We start from the raw sequence: 17,266 nt of genomic DNA, 5'->3' as shown, positions 1-17,266 counted from the left end.
GGGAGGAAGGGCAAAGAAGTGAGGCAGGGTCCATACCCCCACCTCCAGCCATGAGAAAACAGCTGCTACCCCCCGCCCCCCGGCCACCTGCAGGGATCCTTTCTGAACTTCCTGGGGGGCTCTGGGTCCCTGGCCCTCAATGGACTATGTGGGATTTGACGCAGCCCAGCCTGGAGCTCAGGTCACTCCGAGGAGGCCCAGCACACTCACCTTCAAGAGGCCGATCTCCCTGACACAGTCCTGCCTTGCCTTGGCATCCATCATCTCAAATATCTTGGGAGGGAGGAACAGAGAAAGCCAGTTATTAAAACAGTGCCCAGCACGCCTACAGGACAAGAGGACCTGAGTTCAAATCCTGCTCTGCTGCCTGCGCTTCGAGGGAGCCTCCTAATGATTATGATAGCCACTTACTGATCACTCGCTATGTGCCAGGCACTGAACCCATGTGGCAGGTTACTACCCCCGGTTTACAGAGGAGGAGACTGAAGTCAAGCCAAGTCAAGTCACACACCTTGTAAAGAGCAGGCCAAGAAATGCGCTCAGAGCCTCAGTTTTCACCTCTGTAACTGGGGACAGTAACCCAACCACACAGGGTGGCTGTAGGATTGAGTAAGAAGATGTGGGTTAAGCACCCAGCAATGGGGCCTCCCTGCACACCCACCCCCACCCCCCCAGTGCTCATTAATGGTGAGCTCCTTCCAGTACCTTCTGACTCATACGGTTCAAACAAAAGGTCAACATGAGGGCAGCTCCATCAGAAAACACATCATGGCATGAAAATAAAACAAGACAAAGAGAACCCAGCTGAAAGCCTACTTGGAAGATAAAAGCAGAAAGTCACCCTTTCCTGGACTGAGGACCCAGTAGTCCCCCGCACCAGTCAGGGCCAGCGCAAGTCACCTGTGACGTCCATAACAAGCCAACTAACTTCTTTGTGCTACCCCCAACCCCCATCCCGTCTGCCGGACAAAGAGTGACTTCTTCTGAATAGCCTTCTCTCTCCTGGGCATCATTGGCCCAGGTCATCGTTAATCTCCTTCTTTAAGGACAAATGAGCAAACTGAGGGACTCAGGAAGCGTTGTTCGAGGATTTAAAGCCAATTTCCTCCAACAAAATGGGGCTAGTGGCTCTGTTGGAATGCTTCCTGGCCTGACTTTGCTGCTTAAACCCCATCTGCCAGTTCTTCTGGGAGGGCAAGGAAGTGGGGAAGGACACTCAGAACCCAGAAGTAGAACATGAGTACAGGCATCCAGGGGAGGCAGACCCAAGCTTGAAGCTTGTCACCATCCCCATCTCACTTTGTGGCCTTGGAGAGTTATTTAACTCTTCAGTGTGTCCTCGTCTGAACAAGGGGATAATAATTCCCAATCACAGGGTGGCTGTCATGGCTCCATGAGGCTACTTGTGTGAGACACCTGACTAATCCGGTATGTAGCAGGTGTTCAACCATGCTCATTTTTCCTTTCCTTTACGCTTGGCATTCTTCTAGGCCCACGAGTTGGGTGTTTCTCTTGTTTACAGAGGAAGGAAGGGAAGGGGCTTGCCCAGGGTCACACTATTTAGATATATACAGGAGCTGTTCCTGTGATGTAGCTTTGACCCCATGAGGCCGAGCTCACCTGAACCTTCTTCAGTGCCACCGTCTTCCTGTCCAGCAGGCAGGTGGCTTTGTACACTTCACTGAACTGCCCGCGGCCTATCTTCTTCTCAATCTGGAAATCTGCCAGCGAGCAGCGAAAAGACAGGGCAGTCAGATGCCTCTGGAAGGGAACAACAGAGGAGTTGAGGGCCTGGGCATCACTACCCCATCCTGTACCCCTGACAACACATCTCAAGGTGAAGGAGAGCCTACTGAATGCCTGCCAGGTCCTTTACCCACCTGGCTCCATCTGATCACCCCAACTATTCAATACTGCAAATGAGAACCGGGGCTGTCTATTTCCACTGCACTGTCACCATTTCTAATGACAGAATTTACTTGGGTGTTTGCTTGTCCTCTGTTTGTCTCCCACGCCTAGAAGACTGGCTCCCTGCAGCGGGGACCTCACCTGCATTGCTCACTCTTCCCAGGTGTGCACTGGACATCTGACTGAGAGGTGGGATGTGACTTACCAAGGTCAAGGATGTAAAGGGACCACACAGCACAGTTCTTCGGTCCCCAGGCTCTAACACCCCAGCCCTAACCCTTCATCTCGTAGAGTGGCCATCCCTCATCTCATAGACGAGAAAACCAAGGTAAAGCTTGATTCCTCGGCTCGGCTTAAGCATTGTAGCCTGATATCACTGACCTCTGGATAAACTGCGTCTTTTGCCCTGACATGAAGAAACCAGAGGGCCAGCATTGAGACCCATTATTAAGCTGTAGAACCTGCCCAAGGAAAGAGCTGCCAGGTGAAGGGACATGTGGCCATGACTGCCCTCCCTCAACCCCTGTAACACACATACAAACATGCTTTCAGAAAAGCCACAGGAGGGGATGCCAATGATGAAAAAGGGAGGAGTGGAGGGGAGAGGACAACCTGGCCTCCTGTTATGTCTCCATTCGACAGATGAGGAAATTGAGGCCCATAGGGTCCAGTCCTGCCCATGGCTCACAGCTCCATGTAGCCTTCCTTGTTCAGGGCAGGCTGGAGGCCCCAGTTCCTGCACCCAACCTTTCTGTGCTATACCAGCATAAGCTCCCATTCAGGAGCCATGGGAACGCCATCTCATAGCCTGGTAACCATGCTTCCTCCTTCCTTCAGTGAGAGAATACCGGGTCCATCCTTCACTGTGAAGACCTGAGGCAAATTACCTCCATATGAGTGATCTGAAGGCACTCCTGACTGGTGAAGGAGGAGGATGGTGATCCACCCACCACATGACAAGTGTGTGTTGGGGAAATTCTCTGAGGCCACCTACGAAGTTGCTGTTGTTAAGTGCGGTCAACTTAGTTCCGACCCATAGTGATTCTGTACTGGGTTTCTGAGGAGTGGCTGGTGAGCTTGAACCACCGAGTAGTTCAAACCGACTTTGCAATCTAGCGTATTAATCCACAGCACCACACCAGGACTCCCACCTTAGAAAAATGGGTCTTTAATGAGCATTTACTGTGTGCACATTACCATCTTGTGGAGTCCTCTGAAGGACCCTGGGAGTTGGCATCATTGCCACCTGTTTCAGGAAACACAAGCTTGGCTCCAGACCCTGTAGTGAGGAATAGCAGATATGGATTCTGAACCAGGGCCTCCAACTACTAAGTCCTCTGCTCTCTAGCTGGTGGTTCCCAATTCATATTCTGTTTTTCCTTCAAGACCCCCCAACTATCAAGGCCTGCCACTTCCTGTTTCAGATGAACGTCTTTCAGCTACTAGAGGCAGAGCCTCTGCACCCGCCCGCGGGGTCCCCAGTACATGATCCCACTGTGCTCTGAGAGTGTTTGTGGACTGACACAAAAGTGTACTCCAGACAGCCTGGTGCACAGTGGGACTCTGTGGTCCAGCCACTGTCACCTCTAAATGTAGCCAAAATTATACACCCTCATAAAAAGCCCAAGGACCTTTCTTGACACATGAAAGAATCAGAGATCCTAATGAAAATAACAAAACAGCTGTGTCTTAGGTACCTACTACGTTGTCAGTCACCAGACTAGCTTAGATTTTATGAGTTAAGTTTTTAACAGCCTTGTACAGCACAGGCTACCAATTCCATTTTATAGATAGGAAACTGAGGCGCAGGTCACATGGCTAGTTCATCAGGGGGCGCTGGAGCTTGAACTCCCTTAACCACACAGCTGTGCTGCCAGATGACATGAGTTGGTTCCCACCTGTCTTGGGGCCTCAGTATCCCCCCTTGTGCAGTGAAGGGTTTGGAGGACATGACCACCAAAGGGTCCTTGAAGTGGGAGGTTGGCCAGAGTTGCTGCCACTCACTGCCTGCCCCAGGGATGTGCTGGGGGAGCCCTCCTGCCCAACTCCATAGCCAAGCCCCAGAGCCCTGCGGAGGTGAGTGACATCACAGCCAGCATCCTTCGACTTCAGCTGCATATCTGCATATGCAATGACCCAGATTTGCATTTCCTGTTCAATCCACTCGACCTAATTAAAGGCAGGAGCCTGTGTGGTGAGGGCAGGCTCTGTGGGCAGCCTCTCTGTGCGCTAGGGTCAGCATCTGGGCATCGGGCACAGGCCGGGCATGCTACAGGGCAAACATTGCCCTCCGAAGGAAGGGCCAGGGTGAGGTCCCGTACCCCCTGTCCCTGGGGGTCATGCTGGTCAGGTGGAGGGCACCTCAGGACACAGGGACTTCCAGATACAGACACATGAGCCAGCAGAGTCTGAGCCCTAATTTAACTCAGGAGCTCTGGGCAGAAATGGGACAAGTTCTGGCCCTCAAAGGCCAGTTCTCCCTAAGCCATTTCTTCAAGGTCTCTGTGCCCTCCTGGGTCAGCCTTTGGCATGTCTTGGTATCCTTGTAGCCATGGGAGCTTGGGCCAGCTGTCCATGACACAGAGACGTTAGTCATACCAGGAGAGGATGTTGGTGAAAAGGGTCCAGGAAGCTTCCAATTGCTGTCCAGACATCCACTGCAGGAGTTTAAGGGTTCACGGATACAACACATCTCAAAGCTCCCATCACAGAGTGGGCCCTAGAACAGCCGAATTAATGGTGCCCCAATCACAGAGTCCTGGTGTGGCGCTGTGGGTTAATGCACCAGACTGCAAAGCCGTTTGAACTGCAAGGTTTGTGGTTTGAGCTCACCAGCTGCTCCTTGGAAACTCTATACTCGGTCGCTATGGATCGGAACCAACTCGAAGGCATTCAGCAACAACAACAACAACAATCATAATTAACAAGCACATTAATCACCTTTCAGAAAACTACTGACTCATACTTACTGTTCCCCTGACTCCTGGGAACATAAATGTGAGCCCCAGGGCACAGTCAGTAGATGGGACCACTGTTTTGGCTCCAAGAATTAAGACACTGGAGCCTTGAGGCTTGGATTCAAATCCCGGCTCTGCCATTTCCTGGCCTCCAATAAGCCTTACTGGGCCTTGGCTTTCTCTGTACAATGGAGACAATGACAGTAACCCCTTCAGAGGGTTACTGGGAGTGAGGGTACTGGTTAAATACACAATGAATGAAAGGTCTTAGAAGAGGGCCTGACACATAAGTAATACAATATGCTCACTGTTGTTATTGGAATCACCATTAGAATATCTGTAGAATGGGTGTATGACAACCCTTACTTCCTAGGGGACTGAGGATGAGTTGAGAGAGGTACGCACAGTGCCCAGGGAACAAGCTCAGAGAGTTCTCAGCTGCTGCTTTAACCACCCTCATGGTCATCATCCCATTGAGGGTCTCTGACCAGAAGGGGTGGGCAGTAATCTTGGTGAATGCAGACTAGCAGCGGGGTGAACTTGCACTTGCATAATGGATGCAGACTATGATGTCATCATCATTTATTAGTATCTTCATGACATCATCCTTCTTATTACTATCTATTAACTAATACTATCATCATGACATCATCTATCTTACTACTGGTCAATGTCACCTGCACAGGCCATCAGGACTGCAAGCCAGGGGGCAGTGCTAGACCATGAGTCCACCTCAGGTTCCCAGTCTAAGGGAACTGTCCACCTGGAAGCCACACTTGACTCCCCGTCCCCTTCCCCAGGGGGGCTGAGCCCCTCAGTACTTCATCCCCAAAAGGTAGACGTGATGAATACAAGGGGGAGGAGACTTAGGGATGCGGACCCTGTGACATCCCTTACACCCTCTGCAGCGGCCCAAGTGGGTCAGAAAGGATGAGCCTCTGAGCAGAAGGGAACTGGCAAACAAGAGGACAAGGAGATGGCGAGGTCTTTCAGCTACCTCCATTTCCAATCCCACCCTTCTCCCAAAATACTACCACAGGCCACCTCAGGACAACCCATCCCCGAAAAGTGCTCGGGAAACTGAGGCTCCCTTCTTTCGTTGGATCAAATTGTCCACAAACAAGCCCCCCACAGACGGCAAGGAGTTGAGTTTAAAACATTTGAACTACAATAAGCCTCAACCTTAGACAAATCCTTAAAAAAAAAGAAAAACAGAAGCATAAAATTACATGTTTAAAGAAGAAAAAATGCATTCGCCCAATTAATTTTCTGAAATCTCATTAAAAAATTTAGCCTGACTAAGTCAGACTTCTGACCTGAATTTTAATCATCTTTACATTGGATGTGGCTTTTTCTTTCTGATATTTGCAATGCATCATTAATTTTAAGGCAACCATTTCTATGATTTTAAAAAGCATACTTCATCAGGATGACATTTCTTGTAAACGAATTTCACCTTCAAAGGCATCTGACACCGAGTGTAGGGAACTTGGAATGGATTAAGTGTATTTGTATATAGGGAGATGTTTGAAATCTGCATGCACAAGAGAAGGGCGTAATTTAGAGTCCATACTGTCAGACTCTTACAACGCCAACCCTGCTCAGCTCCTCCTGATCTGACTAATTTCAAACAAAGAGTCCATCTGCACTTTTGCAGACCTTAAGGCCAGAAATACAGTCACACATACACACACAAAACCCAAACCCGCAGTTACCCAGTCAATTCTAACTCATGGTGACCCTCATGTGTTGCAGGATAGTGGTCATCCCCACAAGGTTCTCCTGGCAGGCATCTTCATGGAAGCCAACCACCAGACCTCTCTTCTGCGGTACTGTTGGGCGGGCTGGTACCACAAACGTTTTGGTTAATTGTTGAGGTCAAAGGTTCAAACTGCTTGTGCCACCCAGAACCTGTGCAGTCAGAATACCAACAACAACAACAAAACAAACTCTTCGCTACTGCATCAATTTCAAATCATAGCGACCCTGAATAAAGTTTCCAAAGCTGTAAATCTGTATGGGAACAGAAAGCCTCATCTTTCTCCTGAGGAGCAGCTGGTGGTTTGATCCACCGACCTTGTGGTTAGCAGTTCAGTGCTTATCCTACAGCACCACCAGGGCTCCTGTGCAGCCATAAAAGACTTGCATAAATCCTGACTCAAAAGGCAAAATGGGCAAGTCTCCTCACCTGCAAGTTGAATTAAGAAGACCTCCTGGAAACTGGCATGACCACCAAATGAGAGATGTGCCTGGTGCCATTCCCCTAATACAGTCTTTGTCACCATAGTCTCAGCACTCGGTTGGATGGGCCATCCACTCATGGTGACCAACAGCAAGACCCCCAGAACCTGAAGATGCCTGATACAAAATCTAAAAGAATCTAGCTTGTCGTGACTCCTCTGGGAGAGTATTCTGAGAATGCTGAGCTTGACTATACGGACAAGACAATTTGACACAAGTTCTAATGGCCAACAAGCAAAGGCTCCAAGAGGAAGAATTAAGTGGCCTAGACACTAAGTCAGAAGGTAAGTGGCATCGGGGCATCTTCCTCTCCCTCATTCCTTTAGTTACCAAGTATAGCTGAGTTTTCCCTGGAAAGCTTCTGAACCTTTCCTCCCTGTGTTCAGCCCCAAATGGGTTACTCATTTAAGAGTGAGGCAGCATCCACCTGGGGTGGCTACAGGTACTTCCTCACCTCCTCCTAGTCACCTTCCTCCCTGGCCAATAGTGATCTTAGGAATCCCTAGGAGGAGCAAACAATTATCGCTCAACTACTAACCAGAGGTGCTTCACAAGAAAGGCTTGGAGATCTGCTTTAGAAATTTCACAGCACTGAAAACCCTATGGAGTACAGTTCTACTCTGCAACATACAAGCTAGAACTGACCCAACAGCAAGTGGTGTTGTTAACAGTGATTCTTGAAAAACCCAAGCAACTTAAAACCCATGATGGGCTCCCCATGAGCTATAGATTCAATTCTAAATGTTCTAGCAGGATTTAAGGCCAGTCATAAACACCAGACTTTCTTCTACTTTCTCTAACTCAACTGGTCATGCACCTTCAGGATTGCTTACCATTTCCTGATCTATCCACCCCTAGTCACTCTCCCCATTGCTACCATCCCCCATCCCCACCCCCACTGTCCTGCCCAAACTCCTGATCATATGCCAGCCCACACATCATCTCCTTTCTGGAGATTTCCTGCCCCCATCCCCATGCCCTGAGCAGAACTAGCCGCTTCATTCTCTGGGCTTCCAAAGCCTCTTGGTCCATCCCTCCATTGTGGCCTCAATCTCTGTGCCATCTTTGTTTGTCTACATGTAGGGTTCCTCTGGCAGACCAACAGCCCACAGAAGGCAGGCCCCAGACCCCAGGTCAGACAGTTGCTAAATTTACCACATTTAGCAAGCATGTCTTCAATTATAACAATTCTAATCTTTGGTTGATGTGCATCAGGGTTGTATTAAATCTGTATGCTGAGCAAATAATTCAAGGAGCTGGATTATATGAAGAGCACGGTATTAGGATTGGAGGAAGATTCATTAACAATGTGCAATAGGCAGATGATACAAGCTTGTTTGCTGAAAGCAAAGAGGACTTGAAGCACTTACTGATGAATATCAAAGACTATAGCTTTCAGTATGGATTACATTTCACCATAAAGAAAACTAAAATTCTCATAATTGGACCAACAGACAACATCATGATAAACAAAGAAATGATTATAGTTGTCAAGGATTTTATTTCACTTGGATCCACCATCAACACTTATGGACGAAGCAGTAAAGAAATCAAATGACGTTCTGCATCGGGAAATGTGCAGCAAAAGATCTCTTTAAAGTGTTAAAGAGCACAGATGTCCCTTTGAGGACTAAAGTGTGCCTGAGTCAAGTCATGGTATTTCCAACAGCCCCAGATATACCGGAAAGCTGGACAAAAATTAAGGAAGACTGGAGAAGAAATGATGCCTCTGAATAATGGCATTGGTGAAGAATATTGAAGTCCTGTCAGAAGAACAAACAAACCTATCTTGGAGGAAGCACAGCCAGAATGCTCCTTAGAAGTAAGGAATGTGGAGATTTTGTCTCACGTACTTTAGACATGTTATCAAGAGGGACCAGTTCCTGGAAAATGACATCATGCTTAGTAAAGGAGAGGACCAAGGCAAAAAGAGGACGACCTCCAACAAAATGGACTGACATAATGGCTACAACCCGGATCAATCATTACAACAATTGCAAGGATGGTGCGGGACCCGGCAATATTTAGTTCTGTTATGTACAGGGTCGCTATGAGTAGGAACCAACTAGATGGCACCTAACAAGAACAACAATCTTTGGTTGGAGTTCCTTGGTGGTGCAAATGGCCCATAGGCTGCTTGCCAATTTTGGCAATTCAAGACCATCCGGAAGTGCCTGAGAAGAAAAATCAGTCACTGCAAATACTATGGAGCCCCGTTCTACTGTGGCAGACATGGAGTCATCAAGAGTTGAAACTGGCTTGACAGCAACTTTTTTTTTCTTTTAATCTTTGATCATTAACCCTTATCCAACTGCCATCATTTCTCCTGCAAGACTTTCATAAAGATTTTCGCCTGTGCAATACAGACCTCACATAGCGACAGCTGTCCCCACCCCCTGCAAAGTTATACACATTCCTCCCTCAAAATAGTGCCCGAATATAACTGAACTTGGCAGATCACAAGCAGGTTTGAAAAGATTTTCCAGATGGAAGACAAGTTAGCTGGGGCCTTCTCAGGCAAGAACACCTTTTTCCATCTTGGAAATCCACGTGGTTCTCAGCAGGTTCAGTCAAGCCCTGAATTTCATTCCCGATGAAAATGGTCTCCAGCAAATTGGTACAATTATACAGTACGGGGTACTCTAAGCTCCTTTTCCCAATTTCATTCCTTTGTTCATTATAAATTTCAATAAAAGCAAGCCTTTTCAGCTTTCCCAAGTATATCTGAATTTCAGGTATGATTTTTCTGGGGTTCAGCAAATATATTCTCCTGTGTTGACAACTCTCAAGGCTGGAAAGCTTCCTGAATGAACACACCACTAGCCTTGGGCATAGAAGGTTAACAAAAAGCACAATTCAAGTCTTTGCTAAATCATCTTCCTATACTATGGGCCTTTTCCTGCGAAAACGAAAATGAGAGACAGAATTTAAAAATATAAGATCAATGGTATACCATTTCCTCAGTACCCACGACACTTGACATCACATCATGTTAGATGGATGTTTTAAATGGTATCATCTCACATTCACCTGATGAGAGAGGTACCATGATTTCCCCTATTTTACAGATGAGGAAACTGAGGCTCAGTGAGTTCATCTGGCTGGTATAGGATGGAGATGGGAAATAACTCCAGTCTGGTCCACACTGAAGCATTCTTGCTGCCCTTGAAGCCTAGGGCTCCTCCTTTAAGGGTGGTTCCAGGAAACATCAGTGCCTTCTTCCATAAAGGAAAATACCTCCACCATTAATTTGAGGCAATTCTATGTCCTGAAACAGACGAGATTCGGACTGGGATGTCTCCCTAGATGGAGTTTAAACACTCATGCTCCATGAGACTGGGAGTGAGCAAGTACCTGACTTATCTTTTGTTCCCTGCCCCAACCCAGAGTGGTCCCGGCATAAATGCTGCTCTGCGCTCAGGTTGTGCAAACCCAGCCAGATGCTGGTGGGACTGGGGGCCTCTTCTCCCAACAGATGCTGCCCAGGAGCAGCCCAATTACACTTTAACTATGTCATTACCCACTCCAACATGTGCAACGCGACACCATGAACGTTGCTGCTGGCGCATCCCACCGCTTCTTAGCCTGATTCGTGAAATAATTACGGGACTCTCTCCTCTGCCAAATGAGACTGTAATTAACCCTAATTGCTCGAAATGCAACTGGCTAATTCTGAGAGATTAATCAAGGGGGATTCAATTGTTAGTGAATGACTTAACATGACAAATTGCTACATTACCTGAGGAGGACCCACCACCCCCAGTCATCAGCTCAATGTCCTAGTGGGCACTGGACCACTAGTGTCCACAGGCTTCCCTGGCCAGCAATGAGAAATAGAAATTAAGTATCAATAGTATAAGTGCCTCTGAGTCCTCTGTGTGTTCTGGTGAGCATGAACATGTGGACACACACACACACACACACACACACATACACGGAGCTTCTTTGAATCAGCAAAGATGCCTCTTCCCTGTGATATCAGCAGCCCAGCTCCAGGGGCCATGGCATGGAGCAAATGTGGAAGGAGTTTAGATCCACCCGCCTCCACGGACAGGCAGCTTTGTGTGGTGCGTAACCTATAAAACTATATGTGCTATCCTGCCCAAACAAGTTCCATCACTCAACTCTAAGTCCTCCAGCAAGAACTAAGGGGTTAAAAGCATGGGAAAGCCTTCATGGCCCAAGAAGGTGGCCCTCTGAGTCTTCCCTCTGTCCCAGAACTGTCAGCCCTGAGACAAAGTCACCCTGGACAATTACTTTTCATGCAATTCAGGCTGACAAGCCTGCAGGACCTTATAGGATTGGCCCTGGCTGCTTTCCTTAGCCCAGCTCTCTGACCCCTCCAGGCCTTTGCCTGCTGTTTCCTCCAGGAAGCCTTCCTGGTTCACCTGGATCAGGTGTCTTGCTGTTTCTTATCTTTCTTCCCAATGAGGCTGTGTTTTCCCTGGGTGCCTCACACATAGCCATGTCCCAGGTTAGGACTTTATATCTACCTGTGGTTCCTTATTTTGTAACCATTTAGGCATTGCTCTGTGCCTGGTATGGCACTGTGGGTGAATGTGGACTGACTGCAAGGTCACTTTGAACCACAAGGTCAGCAGTTCAAACCCACCAGCCACTCCTCGGAAACCCTACACAGGGTCATTATGAGTCGGAACCCATTTGATAGCACTTAACAACAACAAAACAACTGTGTCTGGCCATGTGCAGGCCCCACCCCAGAGGAGTTCTCCAGCCAGGAAAGAAAGTCCCAACATGATGTGACCATGGCCATCAGCCAGGTGCACAAAGGTGTGGTGGCAGTGCACAGGTGGTCCTCAAATGTCAGGGAGTGGAAGTACCAAGAGTAGACTTAGAATTGAGACTTGGAGGAGTGGAGGATGGCATTCCAGGTCCAAGGATCAGCATATGCCTAAGCATGAAAGCGCATGCAAAGTGGTTCAGAAACCCAGAAAGCACCATCAGAAAAGCTGCAGAAGACAGCCTGGCTCACAGAGGTGCCTACAGAGGGGTGAGGCAGGGATAGGGACACCAGTGATCCCCAAGATGCTACTGGATAAGGGGGTGGGGGGCAGGTTCACTGAGCACCAGAGAGGGAGCAGACATCTCATTTTAAAGAAGAGCTTTCTGATGTGGAATATGCCCCAACCCCCATCTCTAACATGCCCCAAATCTCTGACTCTCTCTGGGTACCCACAGCCCCCTCACTGTGTCCCTCTGAGGCAAAGCCTTTCTGTTCACATAGAAATACTCCGCTTTCATCTGGCACAGAGGAGGTTTTTTTGGGTGTTGCTGAATTAAGCGAAGAATTCACTTGATGAGGTAATGAGCTTCCTGTCACTGGAAGCATTCAAGAAATGAGCTTTGTCAGAGGGCTGCCAAGGGGATGGGAGCCTATAGAAAGCAACCTCAGAAATCTGTGTTCCTCACAGATTCTTCAGTATGCTGCAGAGGGAGAAAAAGGGCTTACCTGTGGGTCGGGAGGGTGTGCAGGCCCTGGGCTGTGGCAGAGGTTGTTTGGGTTCCCTCCATGGGGTATAGGGCTGGGCTGTCCCGCCATTCTGCATGCCAGCCTCACAAGAGCACAGGCTGAAAAAAGAATAAGAGTATTCTTAGACACATGCCGGGTTTCTCCAAGGACTTTCATTTGCCCCCACTTTACAGATGCAAGAGCTGAAATACAGAGCAGCCAAGTAACTTGTCCATGATCACCCAGCTCAAACACAGACCTGATGCCAAAGCCTGTGGTCTTTTACCCTTTGGCTTGGTCAGAAGGAATCCCAAGCTTCTTCCAGCTGGGGACTGGTTGATGGTGGGGACAAACAGGCCAACAGCACTCAGAGGACTTCTGCTGGACACACAGAGGCCCCTAGCTACTCTGACCACAACCGCAACCCTTATCAACACTGCTGATGCACTGCTTCTTGCCAAGTATTGTGCTGCACGCCTCACATAATTCACTCTGTTCATCCTCAAACTACCACAAGGCAGTACTGCTTTATTCTCCTGCTTTTCTAGGGGGCACTTAGACACAGAGAGGTTAAGTAGCCTTTCTGAGGTTGCCAGCCCCAGAAAGCTGACTCCAGAGTCCATGTTCTTAACCACTTCACTGTAACATGAGAGAGATGCTATTAGGATGTTCCAAAGACACTTGCGCCCCAGCCCATGGAACCTGTGGCTGTTAGGTTACATGGTGCAGGGCAGTGAGGGTGGCAGATGGAATGAAGGCAGATGCTAGTCAGCAGACCTTATAATAGGGAGTTTTTCCTGGGTTTCTCGGGTGGGTCTAATATAATCACAAAGGTCTTTAAAAGTGGGTGGAGGGGACAAACGAGGAGGTCAGCATGATGGGATATGAGAACTTGATCCACCATTGCTGGCTTTGATGACAGAGGAAGGCGCCATGAGTCAAACAATGCAGATGGCTTCTAGAAGATGGATAAGTCAACAAAATGGATTGTCCCCTGGAACCTCCAAAAAAGGAACACACTTGATTTTAGGCCAGCCACACTTGTGGAGGACTTCTAACACAAAGAACTATAAGAAATTCATATTGTTTTAAGCCATTGAGTTTGCGGTAATGTGTTACAGCAACCCTAGGAAACGAATATACTCCATTTCACAAAATGAGTGTGGTTAGGGAAGGGGCGGGGGGGCCAGGGAGGAGGAAGTGGCTCTGGAATCACTGCAGGTTCTGCCCTCCGTCCAGGCAGCGGCTTCTCACAGAGCCCGGGGTGCAAATGGGGCGGTTTACAGAGAGGAGACAGGTGTGGACTGAGGGGCCCTGCAGAGAGCCTGGGAGCTGACCTGGGAGCCTTCTCCATAGGCAGCCCTATGGAGGAGCCATGCTGATGCCATAGCTGGTCTGTCCTCAGACCTGAGCTCTCGTTGGCCAATCTGAGAGAGGTGGGGAAGGTAGAGGACACAGTCTGACCCCAAAGTGAGGACCCAGAGCCCTGACTGGGCCATCTCCAGTGGGTAGAGGGGGAAACTGAGGCTCTGAGGAGAGAAAGATCTATTGGTGATCCCCCCACCAGCGAGGGAGGTGCCAGGTGTGTGTCCCCACATGTGCCTACTCAAAAACCGTCCTCTTCCCATATCCCCATCCTCACACTTCTTGGGGGAAGGGCAGTGTCTTACCTCGTGTCTTTCATCAACACCACATACAGTCAGGATGGCTGCCTGGGCAGCCAGGAGGGACAGGCCCTGAGTCTGACTGCATGCATCAGCTGCAGGCAGGACCCCAGATCTCTGCCCTTGTACCAGACACCATGAGACAGCCAGGGGCTCAGCCTGCTCACAGCCCTCTGCACAAGCGGCCACTGGAAGCCCTAGGGTGAGTCAAGGAGCCAGTTTTTTTGTAGCTACAGCAACTGCAATCATCCCTGATGGAACACTGTGTGCCTATCCTGAGTGAAACACCACCAGAGCATCACCACCAATCTGACGTACTGGACACCTGCTCTTGGTGTCAGGGACAGCCTCTCTGGCCTCCCCAGCAAACAAGCACCTCTGGGCTTATGAACCCAGAAGACACTGTGAAGATGGAACAGCACCCATCCACCTTCCTGCTTAGGAGGGAAGACCTTTATTCACTGCACAGGCATTTCTGGAGCACCTTCTGTACGCCTGGACCAGACTAGGGCTCCACCAGGCTGCTGTGGCATTAAAAAGGCAGTGGTATGGCAGGTGATAGGCATAGTGTGGGGCCAGGAGCGCCTCAGCTGCTGCAACTGCTCCCCCTTGGCCCGGATGTCTCACTGGCACCCTTCACTACACACATCCAAAATGGAACCCTTACCAGGGCTGTCCCCTGGGTTTTGGAGCAGCTGTGCCTGCACCTCCCAGAGAGCTGGAAGGGCCTGGGAATGGATGGACCCCTTTTGAGGTTAGCTGTTCACAAGCTGTCTGTGTCTCATGGTAGCCCCATGCACAATGGAACAAAATGCTGCCCAGTCCTGCACCACCCTCAAAGTCAGCTGTAGACTGGATCATTTTGAGCCGTAGGGTTTTCATTAGCTGTTTTTCTGAAAAATCCCACTAAACCTGACCCTCCACCTCCCCAGCCTTGCCCTTGAAGCAGCAAGTCTCCTAGCACCTGCACACTAGCACCCAGGACTCGTTCCTGCTCTGTGTCCAAGGGGCAGACCCAGCTACCCTCTTACCAGCTGCTGGGGAGGGGGGTGTGGAACTGCTCTCCAGAACCCAAAATAAATGGCAAAGAGTAAGACCACTGGGGAGTAGACACCACAGATGAAGGGCACACTCAATGCAATGCAGCTGGAGCACAGGAGAGGTTGTGTGAACCCTGTGAAGTTGCCCAAATGCAACCAGTTTGGACCTACAAACATGGCAATTTTACACAGTGCAAAGAGATGCAAAGGAGCCCTGGGGGCACAGTGGGTTATGTGTTAAGCTGCTACCTTGACAGTTCAGCAGTTGAAACCTACCAGACACTCTGCAGGAGAAAGATGTGGCAGTCTGCTTCCATAAAGATTTACAGCCTTGGAAACCTCTCTGGAGCATTTCTACTCTGTCCCACAGGGTTGTTGTGAGTCAGAATGGACTAGACGGCAGTGGGTGGGTAGATGAATGGAGACAAAGAAGTACAACTCTTGCTCTCTCTGTACATTTCTCTTATGGAAACCCGCCAGAGGCATGGTGCATTATCTCCAGACAGCGCCACATGGCAGACCATTATGGGCTGTGGTTCACAGGCCTCTCCTCCCCACACCCTTCCTTGTTCTCCCTGCAGTCCCCTACACTGCACTGGGATGCTAAATGCCAGGGACTCTCCCCACCAAGCTCAGCTCCTCCACGTTGACCACTGAGGCCACCCTTCCAACATGCAGATGGAATCAGGAACCCCCTCCGTGTCTCCCAGCTCTGTGGCTGCGCTTGTGTGCCGGAACACACCCCGGAGGCTGACACAGTTGGGACCTGGGGTACGAAAAGCCCCGGGATAAACAGATAAACACGGAGCAGCTTCCTGAGGCACACTGTTACTCAGGGGGAACATGTACACAGCAGACTGGATATGAGAGGGAGCAGAATGTAAAATGCGCATGAATTTTAAGATAAAACCGAGACTCCTGCAGGCTCTATGGCTGCTTCGGGCTGTACCCCCAGACCCCTCGGGGTGACATGTTTACCATCCTCTGCCCTTAGGGAGACCTCTGGGGAAAGGTTAGAAAGCCAACTTCAGCTGAAAGGCTCCATCTTTATCTCAGAATGCACCACACACGGCCCACAGGCCTCTAAGTGACGGTCATACACTCACTTGTTCATCTGCCCACTGGCTCAGGAACCTTCCACAGACAGGAAATTGAGGCCGAGTCCATCTCTGAATCCCTCTTTCCTCACCCCACCTCACCCAGCCTCATGTCCCCAAGGTTATGAGACAGTGGACCTGGGTTTGAATCCCTACCCTGTCACTCACCTTGGGGAGTCCCATTGGGGAGGGACCTACTAGGGATTTATGAATGTGGTTCCCACTTCCCCTGTGTGGCATTAACAGAGTCCTCCAACATCTGCGCTCAAAGGTACATGCTTAACAACTCATCCTGTGACTTCAGACAAGCTCACCACGAGCATTATGAGGGGAGTCCACAGCCCATCAGAAATGATACCAATAACAGTAATAAACAGTAATAACTGCTAAACAATCGCCGCCATGCTTTTACTAAGTTCTGCTCTGCTCTAAGCACTTCATCTATATTAGCTCATTGCATTCTAATAGCACCACCATGAGACAGGGCCGACTGCTGTCTCCATTTTACAGATGAGGAAACTGAGGCACAGGGATATTAAGAGATTTACTCAGGCCGTGAAGCCAGGACTCAAACCTATGATGTCTTTGCCCATAACAGTTGGGATGCACTCCTCAAAGGTTTTTGCACAGCAATACAAATGCTGGCCAACAGCATCTTCATTTCTAGACGATTCTCCCACAGAACAAGCCCTCTCTCCACTTCAGACCACAGCCAGTGTTGACTATGTAGGGGTGATGACAGGGTTGGTGGGCCATGAGGTACCATTCCCCCCCACAGAGGTCTCGTGGACAGGAGCTTCCAGGGACTTTGCCCTCCAAAACCCGGCCAAGTTAATGACCTTGATGGTCTGGTAGATTATCCTTACTAAGTTGTTCTCACAAGAACCAA

At 49.3% G+C, this 17,266-nt stretch overlaps 1 protein-coding gene across 1 annotated transcript in view; it reads right to left on the bottom strand.

Moving 5' to 3' along the window:
- NEK6 (NIMA-related kinase 6) overlaps positions 1-12,686 on the bottom strand; it is a 44,963-nt gene extending 32,277 nt beyond the window's left edge. The window contains exons 1-3 of the mRNA XM_006834750.1: positions 12,577-12,686; positions 1,621-1,761; positions 211-273 (exon numbers count right to left, since the gene is read on the bottom strand). Of these exons, the coding sequence (XP_006834813.1) occupies positions 211-273; positions 1,621-1,761; positions 12,577-12,666 (294 nt within the window). The 5' untranslated portion in view covers positions 12,667-12,686. The remainder of the gene's footprint in view (positions 1-210; positions 274-1,620; positions 1,762-12,576) is intronic.
- Between the last annotated feature and the right edge of the window lie 4,580 nt (positions 12,687-17,266).

The sequence above is a fragment of the Chrysochloris asiatica genome, unplaced genomic scaffold, assembly GCF_000296735.1.
Source record: "Chrysochloris asiatica unplaced genomic scaffold, ChrAsi1.0 scaffold00014, whole genome shotgun sequence".
NCBI lineage: Eukaryota > Metazoa > Chordata > Mammalia > Afrosoricida > Chrysochloridae > Chrysochloris > Chrysochloris asiatica.
The sequence above is the reverse complement of the archived record's forward strand: the minus strand, read 5'-3'. Positions and strand labels throughout refer to the sequence as shown.